General features: G+C 35.0%; 1 protein-coding gene across 3 annotated transcripts; it reads right to left on the bottom strand.

Annotated features, from left to right (window-relative positions):
- Positions 1-5,189: 5,189 nt before the first annotated feature.
- On the bottom strand, positions 5,190-16,085 carry LOC145567450 (ribonuclease J-like). Of its 3 annotated transcripts, XM_081626723.1 has the most exons (18): positions 15,860-16,085; positions 14,871-14,933; positions 14,359-14,587; positions 14,128-14,251; positions 12,916-12,972; positions 12,519-12,710; positions 12,350-12,427; positions 11,701-11,883; positions 11,520-11,600; positions 10,693-10,758; positions 10,476-10,568; positions 9,820-9,945; positions 9,269-9,382; positions 9,051-9,146; positions 8,712-8,809; positions 8,158-8,615; positions 7,224-7,648; positions 5,190-5,566 (listed from the first exon to the last, which is right to left on the bottom strand). In XM_081626723.1, the coding sequence occupies exons 1-18, from the start codon at positions 15,969-15,971 to the stop codon at positions 5,471-5,473; spliced, it is 2,691 nt and encodes an 896-aa protein (XP_081482849.1). In that variant the 5' UTR covers positions 15,972-16,085; the 3' UTR covers positions 5,190-5,470. The 3 variants fall into 3 exon arrangements, with proteins under 3 accessions (XP_081482849.1, XP_081482850.1, XP_081482851.1); XM_081626724.1 differs by lacking the exon at positions 14,871-14,933; XM_081626725.1 differs by lacking the exons at positions 14,871-14,933; positions 15,860-16,085 and having other exon boundaries at positions 14,142-14,251; positions 14,359-14,494.
- Positions 16,086-18,136: the final 2,051 nt, after the last annotated feature.

Raw genomic sequence — 18,136 nt, 5'->3', positions numbered from 1 at the left:
TGAATCCAGTGTCACAGCGGAGTAGATTCATCAAGTTCAGAGAAGATATGCAGTGGACAATTTTGCCAGGCATACCTTGCAAAAGAGCACATCTTCCATCTCCATACCACAAGAATCGCAAAGTACCCGGACCTTCACCCCTCTATGAGCCAAGTTTGACTTAACTGCCAAACCATTCATCACAAGCTTCCAGAGAAAATAAGCTCCATTTTGGCGATATGTTTAGCTTTCAAATGAGCTATGAAAAACTAAGTCACGGAAAACACCTTGTTGTAAAGAAAAATCACGCATTAGAAAAGCATACCCTGACTTCACCGTGTATAAACCTGAGGAATGCCCCCCCCCCCCAATATAGAAAATCCTGCTTCGTAGAAGATGGTAATTCCATTGCCAAAATCTTCTGTGTCTCGAATATGTCCCTAATGATTGTTGCATTCCAAAATCTAGACCCCTGTAAAATCAGATCTGAAACTCTGCTCGTACCAACCCCACTGAGGAGATGGGTTGACTTAAATTCTAGAACCGTAACCTGCACCCACTTCATATTAGCAATCCTAAATATATCCCAAGTCCCTATTTCCAATGGTAACCCTTTACCATCTTGTTTTCCACATTAAACAAACCTCGCCTTCCCCAAGAAGGATTACCACGAACCCTTGTCATAATCTCTTCTACACACAAAGAACAAGAATGGTTTGGCTCTAAAGCACGAGCCACCAACAATTGTGGGTTACAATGCATCCTTGTCACCTGTTTAAACATTAAGACATCATTCAAACAAGCCATTGATCTAATACTTAGACCACCCATGACTTTTGGCATTTGGATAATCTCCCTTTTCACCCAGTGCATACCCTTTTCCCCTTCGTTTCCCCACCAAAACCGAGTAATCAGCGAATCTATCTTGTTAGTAATCAAAATAGGCAAATTAAAACATTTCATCACATGAGAAGAAATACTAATCAATGCAGTATTAATCAAAACCAGTTTTGCCGCCTAAGACAAGTTTAAAGATGCCCAAGATAAGATCCGTTTAGAGATCTTATCAACTAAGAACTAAAAGACAACCTTTTTCCCCGCATCAAAATCAATTGACGCCCCCAAGGGTCTATCCAAAGTAGGGACCTAGCCAATATTAAGGATCTCTATCAGTTCCTCTACATCTTCCAGCTAAGACCATTTGCTAAACTTGACATAAGATTTATTCAAATTTAGTTGCTACCCCGATATTTCACCGAATCTATTCAAAATATCCACCACATTTTTACATGAGGTTTGATCGCTTGGAAGAAAATTATAGCGCCGACCGCAAAAAATAAGTGTGAAATTGGGGGTGACCTCTTCGTCACTAGAAGTCCCTTAATCTGATTGACGTTTTCTGCCATTGAGAACATACGAGACAAAATGTCCATATAGAACAAGAAAAGATAAGGGGATAGAGGATTCCCCTGGCGTATGTAAAATGCATTCCGCTTTAAAAGCCTCCGAAACTTGCCCATTAATTAGTGTCTTGTAGGACACAGTTAAGATACATTGGGAAATCCACTGTATCCAAATTACCAGGAAGCCATACGCTTTAAGGACTCGTAGAAGAAAACCCCAATTCACACGATCATAAGCCTTTGACATATCCAATTTTATCACAGCTTTTGTAGAAGTCCCATTACTCGTATTAATCAAGTGCAAAAGCTCTTGACTTAGCAGACATTTAGCTATGCATTTATAGATTGTATTGTGTTTTGGGTAATTTTACCCATGTCACGTGGGCCAATCAAGTCCTGACACGTGTCATACTCTGGTTGGTTCGAATTGGACCAGTCTCCATTTGACATGTGTCCCTCCTAGAGCTTGGGAAAAAAAGCGGCCTTCAAGGCCCAAATCCCGAGAAAACCGTAATACGGCGCTGCCCAGCAGAATTAGGTCAGAGTGACCTAATCAGGGGCATGTTTCCCCATGACCCTATAAATAGGGAGATTCCCCCATTTTCGGGACAGGAATTAATTATTACAGCAAACCCTACATTCTCTTACATCAGAGAAGCACCTGATCTCGGAATCCGAGAAGATCTCACTTTTTATTTTCCGCACCTTCTCCTACCCACATTCAAGTACTAACTTGATCGTCGGAGGCGGAGCTCCTACCACCCGGAGTCTCCGTTGTTTTGCAGGTACAGGCGCAGTCGGATCAGTCCTCGAGCTGTAACTCTCCCGAAGGACAAAAACACCCAAAACATATTGCATAGGCTAATAGGCCTAAACAACATTGCCAATTCAGGAATATCCACTTTTGGAATCATTACTAAAAGCGAAGCATTAAGTTCTTTCAATAAATAGCCTATAGAGAAAAAAGATTGTACCGACTCAACCACTAAGGTGCCCACCTTCTCCCAATGCTGATGGAAAAATTCTGCAATAAAGTCGTCCGGACCTAGAGCCTTAAGATTATGAATAGAGAACATCGCCTTTCTAATCTCTTGATGTGAAAAAGGCTGGATCAAAAACTCCGCATACAAGGCTGCTACTATAGGCAAATCTAATTCCCGTAGAACTAAATCAATTCTTTCAATTCCAACATTCATAGAAACTAAAGGCGGATTATACACTTTTAGGCCATGCTCTTTAGAACTGCTCTACTCTGCTCTGCTATTCTGAAATCTGCTCTGCTGTGCTTCAATCTGCTCTGCTCTATTTGGCTTAAAAATAATACTTAGTATTGAACTATTATAATAATAATTAATATTTAATAATAACAATAAATAATTAATATTTAATAATAATAATAATTAATATTGAATTATTATAATAATAATTAATATTTCATAATAATAATAATAAATATTTAATAATTATAATAATAATAATTAATATTTAATAATAATAATTATAGTAATAATAATAATAATAGTAATAATAATAATGATAATAATAGTAACAATAATAATAATAAATGAATAATATTTAATAATAATAATAATAATAATATTTAATATTTAATAATAATATTTAATACCTATAATAATAATGCGATATTAATAATAGTGATAATAATAGTAATATTAGTAGTAGTAGTAGTAGTAGTAATAATAATAATAATAATAATAATAATAATAATAATAATAATAATAATAATAATAATAATAATAATAATAATAATAATAATAATAATAATAATAATAATAATAATAAAATCTGCTCTGCTTGGCTCGGCTCGGCTCTACTAAAATCTACTTTGCTGATGTACTCTGCTCTGTCCAGAAGCTCAAAAGAACAGGGACAGAGTGTCTCGAATTAAAACCTCCAAATTTTGTTGACCCGTAACCCAAGTATCCTCATCACTCCTAAATCTCTCTTTGCTTTTGGCGTTGTTTGACTCTATTGCACATCATTGTTAAAGAAACATCCTCCAGGGGTTACAATGGTATGCACGATGGACATGCATAATTATATTTCATAGCACTTTTCCTTCAACATCTATTATTAAAGATTGTGTCTCGTTAAAATCATACTAGGAAAATCCATGTGGGATAGTCGCTCAAGTTTTTGCTCCGTGAGTCCGTGTGGAAGAGAAGCACCTCATGATAAATTTGTAGACATGATCTATTATCGATCATGGCCATGTAAAAAAAAAAAAAAAAAAAAAAAAAAAAAAAAAAAAAGCATATTTAGAGCTCATGATAAATGTAGAATATGCAAATTTTTTGAAAATTTATATTCTCATGTAATTGGAATTACTAGGAAATACCAAATTGTGTTTGGATTAACGAGTGATTTCCCTCAATATAGTTGGATCAAAAATTAATTCCCATTATACATTGGTTTAAAAATAAATTCTCAAGGTACCGTCCAAGTAGGATCGGTGCTTGGTTCAGCTTAGAACCGCTAATGACGGTTTTTTATTTTTTTAAAAAAAAATACAAAGAGACCAGTTGTTACAAAAAACAGGTCTCTTTGTTCTTATGAAAAAGACAACTACACCCAAGTAAAGCGGGTTTGTCGGCTGGTGTTTGTTTTTTCTCAGAAGAATATAAACCTGTTATTTCAGAATGTGGTCTCTTTTTGCACATATAAAGTGTTCAATGCATTTAAGGAGGGAAAGAGACCAGTTACTAATAAAAGGCGGTCTCTTTTTAAAACCGCTAATACAAATAGCGGTTCTAAAACAAAAACCGCTATTGCTATTAGCGGTTTATGGTGAACCAAAATAAAACCCCACACCAATCCTACGGGGACGGTGTTTGGAGAATTTATTTTCAAAATGATGTATAAAGGGAATTTGTTTTCTTTTTTACATTATTGTGGAAAATCACTCTTGGATTAACCATAGGAAGTCATGCATGGCATGGGATTTGAAGAAGTCTTAAAGAATGTTGTGGAATTTAACAATCTTATTTGGTTAAAGCTTTTGGCAGGTTATCTAAGACCAAAATTAAATATATAGTCTACATCATTTGATTTTGTGATTAGGAGCTTTTTATTTTCTTAGACAATATTAACTTCACCTTAAAACAGGTTGATTGATAATTTACAAGTAATTTGCACACGAATATCGAACACTTGAACACCAGATTGGCCTGAATGAGACTCGATCTTTACTCTTGTTTGATTGTATCGCATCTATTATTCTATTAAAGAACAATTGAGAAACCAACATGTTGTGCCTGGGTTTTGAGTTTTGACTAACGAAGCCTATAAAAGAATAAAGATCATTGGCAAAAGGAAAAAAAAAAATTATCAATGTCATGCTGTGCTTCAGTGTATGCATCATTACATTTGTGATAGAGTGACGTCTAGATGGTTCATTTCAAAATTTCTATATTTGAACACTACAATTGTTCAGCCTGATTATCTTTAATACTTTGTATACATTATTCTTTATCTAGTTTAAGTCTAATTCTAATGTTATAAATATATAAACTTTACATCAAAACCAGGAGCAACAACAAGACCAAGGCGCGCATGGCATGTTGTGTGTGTTCCAAAACCTCAATTGCTTTGGCTGTGTATTATAACATAGAAAAGTTCTTAGTTCATACTTATATTGCTTTATCCCAAAAACCATCACTCTTCGCAGAGGAGGGGTGGAATCACATCCCTCACCCTTTGTGATTCATTTCCAGGGATAGCATTCCAAATTATCAACATAGCAATGCTCCATATTGGAACAAACCAAGAAACCAGGAACACTGAAAATGACCCAGCCAAAAGAAGCTAATACGCTGCAGTAATCCTGTCAAAAATGGATCGATTTCACCTTGTTCTAAATTCCTGTACAAAATTAAGGCACTAATAAACAGATAAGAATTAAGCTGCTCCATCCCTCTGTGTCAGGCCATCAGCCATCATGTTTGCATTGTGCAGTATATGTGCTCCTCAGAACTCAGAAGCCACCATGGCAATGGTCGAATCTTTGTAACTAGTAATTGGAGGCTCATCAAAAAGCAATCTTGTTATTAGATAATATTTTGACGAGTTCACGAGCTCACCACTTCTTCCAAATTGGATAGAATTTTGTCCATCTTATGATAGTAAGGCCAACTTTTCTGGCTCTTCTCGTCATTTTTGCTTTCCTGCAACAGAAAAATCAGTGACCAAAATCAAACTGATAACTTCATCCTGATGCTGAAGAAGTAGCATATATATATACACTTGCATATATTTTGTCTACAGCTATAAGTTGAGCCTAATCCATGGCCAAGAACTCAAAGAGATGTTTCAGAAAAGAAAGGGTCCTTAAACTCTAGTTTTTACATCAACACACATACAGGAAGGAAAGCCTCCCCCCTCCTACCCAACTAAAAAAGGAAAAAAAGTCTACTAAGATCCAAAATTCTAAAGTAGACATGACAATGTGCCACACCAGGCGATTTTGCCAAACTCTGTCTCTGACTGGCACAGCATGAGGTTCATGAGCTGTGCCTTGCTGAGCTGGGCATTTCATGGGTCAAACCAACGACATGGAACAACCCATATGCTGGTTCATAGGAAAGTAGAGGCAATAGAGGCCATCCTTGTTTCAAGATGTCTGCTTATAATATAAGGTTGTGTTCTCCGCACCTATATTCCACTTATTTTAGCTTATATATCCGAATTCCAAAGCTTTATTTGTCAGATCAATATCATATTTTTCTGAACTTAAAAAATTAGTATCCTCAACTTATAACAAAATGTACTCCCTTTATCCCTAAAATAAGTCCCCATTTTATTTGGGCTTATAGATTATGAAAATGTCTTGTGAAGGGCCATTGTTCAGTGAAGATTTTATAGATTTTCACAGAAATGTATTTGTTTTCTTCTTTTTTCTTATACATGGGAGAGAAATGGGATTGAAAAAAAAAAAAAAAAAAAAAAAAAAAAAAAAAAAAGCATAAGAGATAGGCTTATACTATTATTTTATTTAGAGGACCCAATTCAAAAAAAAAAAAAAAAAAGGGGGGCTACTCTATTTGGGGAAAAGGAGTATTTGGGTAGCTACTATATTTTCTATATATATCTGGACTTCTTATTTCCTAAATAAAATTACTATATTTCCAAATTTAACTTATCTGGGCTTATAAAAGGTATAGATAAGATGGGAAGACAAGGCCTAAGTAATAAGTAAAGTTATACCCCGCAACACATAAGAGAAGACTTTTAACAGAATGGTTATCCCAAGCAGTGAATAAAAAAGGCGTGCCTTAGCTGCTCTTAATCAATGAGGCGCTAGGTGCGGGGTAAAGCAACTTTTTTTTTTTTACCCTAAGCAAGGCGCACCAGAGGCCCATAGGTTTCTTTTTTACAACAATTTTTTAAAATATTTGCTGAATGATCCGCACCAAGGCACACCTTAAGCACAACAGGACCCCTATCTTGTGCCATGAATTATTTTATACATTGATGATTGATCCCAATAAGGTCCATCTTTCCATACGAACTATGGTTTATGTTTATAAGCACTCAAATAATTATAAAATAGTTTTATTTAAAAAAAACCTTGTAAAGTACTTAAAGTAGCCAATTTGACTATATCTAATCATCTGAAAGGCAAAGTTTTCAATAAGATCTCACCATAACTCATGGCGAGACTAGGTCATAAGGGTCAATTTTTAAATTATCCGGGATAACTTTTAGTGTCTCACAATACATTAGTGTAACAGTTTTACCCAAGACATACTTTTCTTCAATGTGTGTGCCCAAGTGAAAAGATAAGAGGGTGTAACTATACTGAAAGGAGATCCAAGAACAAACCTCATATTTTTGGACCAGAGAAGTCCACAAGGATTTGCATTGTCCAGGTGTTCTATTGTAGCCATCAGCTAAAAGGCTTGAAGATATCTCTTCCCAAAGTGCCATACGTCCTTTTACAACCTGGAACCTGTCATGTAACTCTCCACGCAACATTATCAACTTTTTTACCTCTTCAGGCTTCCATTTATTGCGTGTTGTTGACTTTGAGCACTTTGACAAACGAGTTGATGTCTCATCAGATTCCCCTTCACTAACTTCCACAACTTCACTTATGTCTGTAGATTTCTCCAGCAAACTAGAAGCTTCACCACTTTTTTCTAGCAAACCATCAGAATCCTCAGATTCTGCAGTAGAGTCTGCTTCTATATCAGAAGTAGAAGCAGCAACATCAACCTTTTTAAGGAGTCTATCAAATTCACTATCATCTGCATCCAACAAAATTAAGAACAAGAAAATTATTAGAGAATTTGACTAAAGGCCTTAATCCATGTCATCTCAGTTCTGAAATTTTGAAGGTTGAATGGTGCAAACAGCTTATTACTTGCATAACATCCCTCTGCTTCAAATTAAAAGACAACATTAACTAGCCAACTTTGACCATTATCTAGGGTAATACCAAGTAGTAACAAGATACTTTTGATCACGAATGAGTATATTTTTCAGTCCAATTCATGCAAGTATTGACTCAACATACAGGCATAGACAAGTTCAAAATGAAGGTGTAAAATTTGCTACACTAGCAAAAGTGATTTTTTTATTATAATGCAGAAGCATGTCATATTAACTTTGAAAGGGACAAGGAAAAGCCCAATGAAAAGAGCTATTTTGATGCAGAAAACCAGCTTGATAAGTTCCTGTTATATACAACATCCAGATAATAATTCAGGACTTCAGGCGTGCACATAAAGAGTGATACAAAAGGGAAGAGGACAACCTTCAGACTCCAGCTGTGAGGAGCTACTGCTAGCTACAGAAACAGAACCATCGTCTTCCTCATCTTGTACTCTTCCAGAATTTTTCTTTTGCTGCTGTCCGTCAAATGCCTTGCGTAACCCTGATAGATTCAAGCCAGGATGTGACTTTCCAGATAGCCGTCCATTGACTTCTTCAGAAAGAACTGCTACTGGATTTTCAGTGGCGACCGCAATTACTTCAGGCCTTTTCCCACTGTACTTCCTCACCACTTTTCTTAATACCTCAGAAACTGTCCGCTCTATATGTGAAAGAGGACAATTTACAGGACAGCTAGACAGCGCAGCATGTGCAGCTTTGTACAGTGCATCTAAAAGCTTTCCTTTATCTAGCCATAAGCACCGTGTGGTGATTCTTATTTTCCCTTTCAAGCACTTCTCTGTAAAACCCTCTCCAGCCTGAGGGCGTAAAATCTCCATGCTTCACCACAAGATAAATAATATAGTTAGGCAGTGCTAATGCATTAACTTATAGAATCATAATACAGTAATCAATTTTATCTAATCTCAATCCTACCTGATCACTAATATACCATCTGTAGCAATTTTCATTCTTTCATCAATACAAAGTTCAGCAGATGTGCCAAAAGCTTTGTCACCATCATTATACATCAACTGTGATTACGAAACACCCATAAGTTACAGCAACAAAAAGTAGCACAAAGGCAAGTTGGTTCCCAGGAGAACCAAATCAACATACTCCCTCACCAACATATGACAGCTGGCACAAGAAATCCAACCTTAATCATAAATTAGACACTTCACGGTCAATACGTGAGGTAGATGGTTGGTGTCCTTGGTGAGGGAAAACAACATACTAATCCACTAAATGGATCTCAGGCCACAAATCTATTACCTGTAAATTTTCTTTGCCCAGAGAAACAAACCCATTCGATAACACTCTTCGATTCCTTAGGTGAGACACTCCAAGCATCTCTCCATTCTTTATCACCTGAAAAAAGTATATAGAGTATAATCTATGATCTAGACAATTGATGAATTGACAGTCTGACTCAAACTATTAAAGCTCAGTATTATAGTAATAATTATGCCAAAGTGAGATACAAAACTTACAGTAGTGTGATTAACACCAGTTGATTTTCCAAGCAGTTCATGCTCTTTAAGGAACAACAGCTCACCATGAATGGGAAGAAAATGCTGTGGCTTGACAATCTTGAGTGCTTCCGCCTTAAAAAGCAATATTTAACTTTTTAAAACATAGTGCACTCCGAATCAGAATATGACATACATAGGAAACTAGTATCTAATTGCAAAATTGCCTTTAAATTTTTAATTAGATCACACAATGCATTGCAGTAATGTTATTATGATTTGACAGCCAATTATAGGCCACTTAAAAACAATCTATAAATTGTCAAATTCAATTATCCTTACAACAGTACCCCAAAATTGGAAGTTTCAATAGTTCATGCATAGACTGAAAATTTTCTATATATGGAGTAGAAGAGAGAAACTACATCAATAATAATGCCCTTCATGTGTTCCCATTTGTTAATCATCAAAATCTCAAGTTTTTTGTAGATGTGTAAAAATTCTGATGGAAGTTCAAAACCATATAGGGAGATCTAAGAACATTACAATGGATTCCAAATAATAAAATTTACCAATTCCTCCCGATATGCGTGACCAGAAGTGTGCAGCATTTCATTTTTACCCATGACTAATGTTGATCCAAGTTCTGATATACGATTGAACATTTTCATCACCCTACTTTCATTTCCTGGTATGACCTGTAAGTCATAGGAATAGAATAAGCACACAAACACATACTAGTAATACGTAACTTATTTCAAATAAAATGATTACCCCATCTCAGGTTAATTTTGACACTGATGCACATAATTTTAGGTGATAAGTTGTTTAATAATCAAATGTCAAATTAATGGAAAAGTAGATGCAAAAGAAGGTAATGGGGTATTATTTTATTATAAAGTGGAAGTAACAAGTAATATTGATAGATGAAAGTGGGATGATTTTTGTTGAACGTGAGAGTGGAACCCTAACCTTTTGGCACTGGAAAGAAAGATTTATCAAAATAATAATATGACACTAGGACCTATCCTTAATATTAGTGCTAAAACTAATTTGGAACAGAAGATAAAGGAAAGGGCAGAAACAAATCTTAGATAGAGTACAGTTTAGAAAACTCAAATTAAACAATAATGAAGATGAATACTGATTAAAATAAAAAACCCATTACAAGATTCTCCTGAAGTATAATGTATAATGTCACCCCCACCAAATGTTTTCCAATATTTACCTTCGCAGAGTATAATATAACATCTTCTTTACTCAACTTTAGGGAATGACTACTCCCAAACGATGCGAGATTTAGAGCAGCACGTGGCTCTGCCTGACACAGCAATATACTTTGTCATAACCCAAAAAGAAGCCAAACGAAAGAACGATGAATTACAATGGAGCCAAAGTGACAACATTCAACAATGACAGAAGCTGGAAATCATTTTATTACTCACTTGAGAGCCAGTTGTAACAATCAACAAATCTTTTGGGGCATAAGCATCAATATCTTCCACCTTAACCTGAGAAGAATTAGAGCACAAGGCATAAAGTGCATGTAGACATTATCTCTTAGAAGAATAGTGATAGAAGGTGAGTCTGACTAAAGTTATCTACCAGATATAATAGATGACCACTGAGGAAAAATTCCAGACCTACCAGTGACGCAACCAGAAAATGTATACAAGGGGGCCACATTTACATATTTCATGTATCATACAAAGTATTTAAAAGTTGAAACCATTTTTTTAAAATATAGAAAGCTATAATACAAAAATAAGGTAATAGATCTTTAAAAAAATGAATATACAAAGAATAAGAACTTGAAGATGCACAGTGGAAAACTTTATGGTCTGGTTTAAAGACAGAAAAAAGAAAGAGAGCATAAAATTGCCATTACAAACATCAAGCACAGCTCATCAAATGGTTTCAAGACTTAAATTCCCAAAATGAACCAACTTTCCCAAGATTTCCAACTGCAACATGTCTCAACAACTAATAGATATTGTAATATATAAGGGTGGCTATGGCTATCCCCCATCCATCTCTAGTTCTGCCAATGAACCCTGAATTCAATGGAATGATTGATCCACTATAAATTATGCATAGATCAGCAGCATAATACCATTCACTTTCTGTGTGTCTGTGTGTGGTGTTAGATTTGGTTGGGTACGAGCATTGAAAAGCACTGAACTTCTCAGTTATTATAATATCTAGTAAACACCATTTTTAAAGAATTGCACAAAAAAAATTAAAAATAAAATAAAATCTCCAATAAGTTTACCAGAGTAGATGGATCAATAGGTGCCTTCCCATCCTTCCAAGCAGCATCCAAATATGTTCTCAAGGACATTCCAACAAAGACCTATTAGGACAAAACACATTAAAATATGTTAAGCCTGCTTATTACAATAAAACACTACCAAAGTACCAAGTGTATCCAAAGAACTTTAAAAGATGCATACCAGCTTTCGACCCGTGGCATCTGCTGCTGCTTTTACACTTCCGAGGCGATGTATGTTAGATGCAAACTGAGTAGTAATCACTCTTCCTTTGGCTGATGAGATATGCCTTAGCAGTGCATCTGCCACGACACTTTCACTAATAGTCCTCCCAGGTGACATGATGTTTGTTGAATCACTCATCATCTACAATTAAAAAGTAGTTGGTTGATACTTCCAGTTCGAATAAAATACTGACTATTAATGCAACAAAATTATCATTATTTCCATCTATTGAAATAAAAATAATAATAAAGAGAAGCAGCCATTACTCATCACACATAAACTACACAAATAAGAAAAAGGGTCAGGGTCCCCTGTGCAACACATTTGAAGTAACTGCCATCATGTGTTAATTTATACACTTTATACAGACTGACGAGCAGAGTAACTACCACAATATCAAAAAAAAAAAAAAAAACATTATTTGGATTCATATTTACTCTAGAAGCTGCACTAGATGTGGTGGCTCACTCTCTAAAATTAAACATTATCCAGCCAACTTAAGCATACAAGTAGAGTAACCAACAAGCAATAAATTAGATGGTCATCCACAGGTTTCTCGTCAATCTTCACAGTAAGCTGACTAGCAGAGTAACTTAAGCAAACTTACTAATGTAACTCCTTCCTTTGCAAGCTCCTCCAATGCCAGGCGATCAAACACTTTTCCATCTACAGGTTTCTCATCAATCTACACAGTAAACAGTTCAGATAATGCTTAGTGTACACATCCGTGCCCTTTTGAAGAACTTAATATAGTAGACATCAGTAGAATATAATACCTTCCAATCACCAGTGTGGAAAATTGTACCATCACTACAGCGCATAACTAATCCACAGCAATCAGGTATTGAATGGGTAACCCTGATGGGTTCTATTTCAAATGGCCCCGCAGTGAACCTTCTCCTAGTTTTAAACATCTTTAATCTAGATGGGACGAAGATTCCAAACTCTTTCAGACGCTTCTTTATAAGCTGCTCAAGAACAGAAATGGCAGTGAATATTCGAGATATTTGAATTTTATCATAGAGCAGCACAAATCACAATATCTATAAGTAAAGCTCTCCTCACAGAAAATATTCACCAAAGACAGGGTAAATCTGAAACAATTAGATATGTTTATTGGAAAAAGGGGGGAGGGGGTGCTTCTTGGAAAAAGCAAAAGTTTGTAACAAATACCTCCATGGTAAAAGAGGATGCAAATATTGGTGTGCTTGGATCCAAGGCAGGGATAACCTGTGATTAAAAATAAAAAAAATAAAAAAAAAAAAATCTGGTCAGTAAATTGTAAATTAATGTTGTCCTGAAAATGTGAAGGTTGACCTTTTTTTTAACTAAATTTGACTATAATTTGACCATTGGTTCACAATAATTGTACTTCGTTATCTTTAGGTATGTTTCAAATAGGTAAATTTGATCATAAACTTTCCCAATGTATGATATGCATTTCTCTACTTAGGCTATATACTCTGCAAATTGCTTTTGGAACTACTACATAAAGAGCTACTATGTATTCAACTATTCTTGTAACCACATATTTTAATTATGTGATAGTAAAAGCTATGACAGTTTTGTTTGAAATATATAGCATTTTGTCGTATCTATGATAATCCAGCATAATACTTTCATTTCTTATACTCTAGTGTCAAAAATGGTCAAAGTTTAATCAAACCAGATAAATTCAAAATGAAACACCTTATTTTCGGAAAAGAGAACAAAGCATTGTACTTTTCTCATCCCCCCCTCCCCTCCTGATGAATCAAACCAGATCAAACCAATTTAGACCAAAATACCTTATTTTATGAGAAGAAAACGAAGCCTTGCACTACTTTCATCTGCCCAAACCACCCCCCCCCCCCCACCCCCACACCCCCACACCAAACTTCCCTTTCCCCCTCTCTAATATAACAGTGAAAAATTGTTCATTACAAATGGTTGGAGCCTTCATATTAATAGTGAACAGAGCTGTTCACATCCGAAAAATCCTCACAATTACCTTGCCATGGGAAGGGAGAACGGGGAAAGAGCCTCTTTAGGGACATTGAGGTAAGTTGAAATTGTTAATCTTTTGGGTTCAAAATTGTGAAATGAAAAAGGCATTTATAATAGATTATAGCATCAATACTTAAAAATGATTTTTTTCATAGTCTTACCAATATACATAACTTAAAGTTACAATCAAAGATTTAATTAGAAAGATTCAAACTTGCAAATTCTTGTGCAACTAGCATTTCACAAGTAATCGAATAAATGAAACAATAAAGCATTAACATAAGCAATTGCAACTCTTTCGGTCAAGACTAGATGATCCTAGCTTCCAAAAAGTCAATTAATTACTGTGACAACGAGGTCTATTAAAAACCAACTTCAAGTAACAGAAAGAAACTTTACCCAAGGCAACGCACCAATGTGATCTTCATGCCCATGTGTAATAATAACAGCTTCAATTTTGTGGCTCCATCTTTTTATAAAAGTGGTATCAGGTATAATTTTTTGAACACCAAACTCATCAAAGCTGCATTAAGAAAATTAGATCAAGGAGACTAGATTAGCAATTCAACTAATACCCTTGTTACAAGTGTAGAAGGTGGTGGACTGTAACAGTGGTGCATAAACACTTACTCTGGAAACATAATTCCTGCATCAATTAGAATATAACGATCGTAATTGCCGACAAGCATACAATTCATCCCAATTTCACCCAAACCACCAATTGGTAGAACACGTAGAGGCGGGCCAGTGGGGCCTTCAAAGAACTGCTCCATTTTTCGCTTTACAGAATCTTCCATACTTTTCCTAGCACCTTCAAGCCTTACATGTCTTTTACGTGGTACTTTTGTCACATCTGTGCCTGAAATTAGACCAACAAATATAAGAATTACACTAACAGGAATGATATTGGCACATGACCAATGGTCTAAGTTTAGACTAAACTTTTCAAGAGCCTCACAGGTACAGTAAAACTTAGTAGATGTCATTTCCAAATATTAATTTAACATAAATACAGTAAAACACAAATATACATATACTATGCTTCTAGATACAATAGAGCAACATGACAATAACAAAGAACTAATCCTCTTATATTATAACTGCATTAAATGGGTTCTTTGTGAGCAGTAAGAAAACTCCACCTCCTTTGTACATAGCTCTATCAATCAGACACTCAAATGAAAACCTGCATCCAGGAAGTGAGACTGCAAAATTTTCAGTGTTTTTCTGTTAACTTGTTCTTTCTATAAAAAAAAATCCAATTAGTCTTAAAAAGGAAAAGCAACAAATTTTCGAGGGAATACTCGTGATAGTATATAAATCATTTCATGAATCCTGAGAGAAGATAAGTGAAATCCGTCTTTCATTATCTCTAGTCTATAAATTCAAAATCAAACTTCCAAACACATATAACTTAGTAACATGCACAAATCTTGCATCAATGATTTGGTCCAGAAAAAACTTGTTCAAGGAAACAACTTTCATTAATCACCCCTTGGAACAAAGCCTATCTTACATCCTCGCTCTACCATATCCTCTAGAGAAAATTACTCCTCACTTACAAGTTACAGCCCATTAAGACAATATTAAATAGATGTCAATGTCTATGATAACACAAATTCATCCCTAAACTTATGTTTTCTTCACAAATTTACATCACCACTCTAAGGTGGGAATCGAGCGATAATGAAAATTTGTGAAGAAAACGACTATATAATCAAGAACATTACCATTACCGTCATTACCAAACAGGCCCGCAAAGTCATTAGCAACCTAAAACACGACCGAATGAGAAAATTCAACACAAAATGACGGTAATGGTAATGATAATGGTAATGACTTTGCGGGCCTATTTGGTAGCTAGTCTAGTGTGTAATGGTAATCAAAGGCGTTGCCATTACCGTCATTACCTAACTTAGTAGCTTATCTCGTGGATAAAGGATTAGACAAATAAATTCAAAATCCTTTACAAGCTACTAAACAAGTTCCTCCAAATGCAACACAAACTACCACTAAACAAGAAACCAGATTCAACCCACTTACACTAATTCCTATACAAAAAATCCCAAATTAATTTTGAAGCAAATTAAACAATAACAAATAAAAAAATTATGAATTAAAGAAAACTTACTTAAGTTGGCACGAGTAGAACCAAAAGAACAGGAAATGTAACGGTTTTTGAAATGGTTTGGACGATAGGAGAAGGAACAAGGACAAATTGAAACGGCAGTAAAAGCCGCCATTGTTAAACCTTGCCCTTCTACAGTAAGAAGCAGGGCTAAGAGGAGAGAGAAGAGAAGGGGTTGAAGAATGAAGGAAAGAAGGAGGCGTTTGAGAGAGAATGGATAGATAATTATACAAGTAGAAAGAAAGAGAGAAAAAGAGGGTGAAAATTGAAAATATCTCTCTTATCGTTTAGAAGCTCTTGTTTCATTTCAAGTTTTAGACAGTGATGGCGGACTTGCCTCCTCACGTGCTTTACTTGGATTTTCTCTCTTTTGTCACGTGATCATCTCATTTTTTACTTGTAACAACATGAATAAATGATAAATTGATATAAGCCTTAAACAAAAGATCTTATGGAAATTGATTACGTAATAGACATTTATCAAAAAAAAAAAAAAAAGTGTAATAGGTTGGTTTGATAAATCAATGGAGTTAAATTATTCGCTCATATTATGTAAGTTAGTATGTAAACTACGCAGGATAAAAGATGCGTTATGAAATCTATTTTGACAATCAGGCTGGGCTAGGCTAAGCTATGATTGGCTCATGTATTCCGAAAATATTGTGTAGAGCGAACTCGTCATGAGTCTGTCCACACAATATCTTCCTCGGCCTCTTCATCCTCCACCTCTTAAATTCTTAATTATTGCTTCCCAAATTTCTTTTTGTTTCTTTTCTCTCTCCTCTATATAAAGAGAAAGTAAGCCTTTCAATCCAACAAAACCTCCAATTTGATTTCCCCTCTCCTCTATAGAAAGAGAAAGTAAATCCTCCATGGTTTCCAATCCTATCAAACCCCCAAATTTATTTGATTCTAATTTTAGTAGAAGAAATGCTTTGTCTTATCTCGTCTCTAATCTTCAGCAAGTTTTGTCATCCAAAAAAATGATGAACAAATTCAATCACGAACACCTTCCAAGTCAAGCTAATGAGTTGACTCAAGCCCTAGTCTTTTGAACTTCTCTGCAGAACTTTTCAATTCTATTCAATTAAGGTCGTCTGTGCTTGTGCTTTAAAGCTTCTTGATTATTTTGTTGTTGTGCGGTTTTGTTCTTTTGTGTTAGAGTTTGATTCCTGCCATATTAAGGCTCTTTATATGAGGGCTTCTCCGTATCAAGAATTGGGCAAGCTTCATTTTCGCTAGAAAGGATTTGGTTAAGGCTGCTAAAAGTGATCCAAATAATATAGAAGTGTTATCAAAATTACACCATGTTGAGGATTTGTTATAGGATAAATCTTTGGTCAATCAGAAACTGAAGGGTAAGATATTCCAGTCTGTTACCCAAGTTGAGTCGACTTCCCAAGTTCCCAATGATTGTGTAACTAGTTGTGTAACTTCCCAAGTGGCTGCTTTGATTGCTAACTTTCAGTGTAGTGTTTTAAGTTCAACCGTTGTTTTAGAGCAAGGTTAATTGCCTAATTCAGTTGGTGGTGATAAAGAATGTATTCTCCTACCACTGGTATGAGAATACATTTCCATATCATTAATAAAGAATGTATTCTCCATATCAGTGAGTGCCGGTATGGAGTGTGATTTCCAATCGGACTTAGTTAGTAAAGACAGGCAGTTTCGGTGAGTGCTGAAATGGAGTGTGATTTCAAATTAGACTCAGTTAGTAAAGACAGAGGTTGTAAGGTCTCTCCACTAGATTCAGTGAGTACTGATATGGAGTGTGATTTCCATTCGGACTCGGTTAGTAAAGGCGGTGTAATACCCTGTATTTTTATACGTATTTTAATTTAAATTGGTATTTCATAAATTATTTAAATAATTCGAAATGATTTTTTTATGGTATTTCATTAATTTAAAAAGAATTATTTAATTAAAAGCTTATTTTTAATTATTTAATTTAACAATCTTGAAAATATTTTATTTCATGATTTGGAAACTTCGGGGCATATATTTTATTATTAAAAAAAAAAAAGAGAGAGAGAGAGAGAGAGAGATAGATGAAGCCCCAGTTAATCTATGAGATAAATAAAATTTGTTTATCACATGTCATTTTGGTAAATAAATCAACAACTTTATCCAATCATCATCATTGTGGAACCCGCTTTTATTGAAAAAGTTGTTGATTTATTTACAAAAATGCCATGTGATAAACAAATTTTGTATATCTTAGAGATTAACTTGTATTTACCCTAAAAAAAAAAAAGAAGTTTTAAAGTCAATAAGATTTTA

The sequence above is a fragment of the Chenopodium album genome, chromosome 11, assembly GCF_948465745.1.
Source record: "Chenopodium album chromosome 11, dcCheAlbu1.1, whole genome shotgun sequence".
Lineage (NCBI taxonomy): Eukaryota > Viridiplantae > Streptophyta > Magnoliopsida > Caryophyllales > Amaranthaceae > Chenopodium > Chenopodium album.
This window is presented reverse-complemented; position numbering and strand designations above follow the sequence as displayed.

Excerpts from the sequence above, each read along its gene's own strand:
- LOC145567450 (XM_081626723.1), bottom strand. The coding sequence starts at position 15,971 with ATGGCGGCTTTTACTGCCGTTTCAATTTGTCCTTGTTCCTTCTCCTAT. Across the intron at positions 12,428-12,518 it reads TCCACACTGGTGATTGGAAG|ATTGATGAGAAACCTGTAGA; the intron begins GTATTATATTCT and ends TTTACTGTGTAG. Across the intron at positions 8,616-8,711 it reads GATGGTATATTAGTGATCAG|CATGGAGATTTTACGCCCTC; the intron begins GTAGGATTGAGA and ends CTTGTGGTGAAG.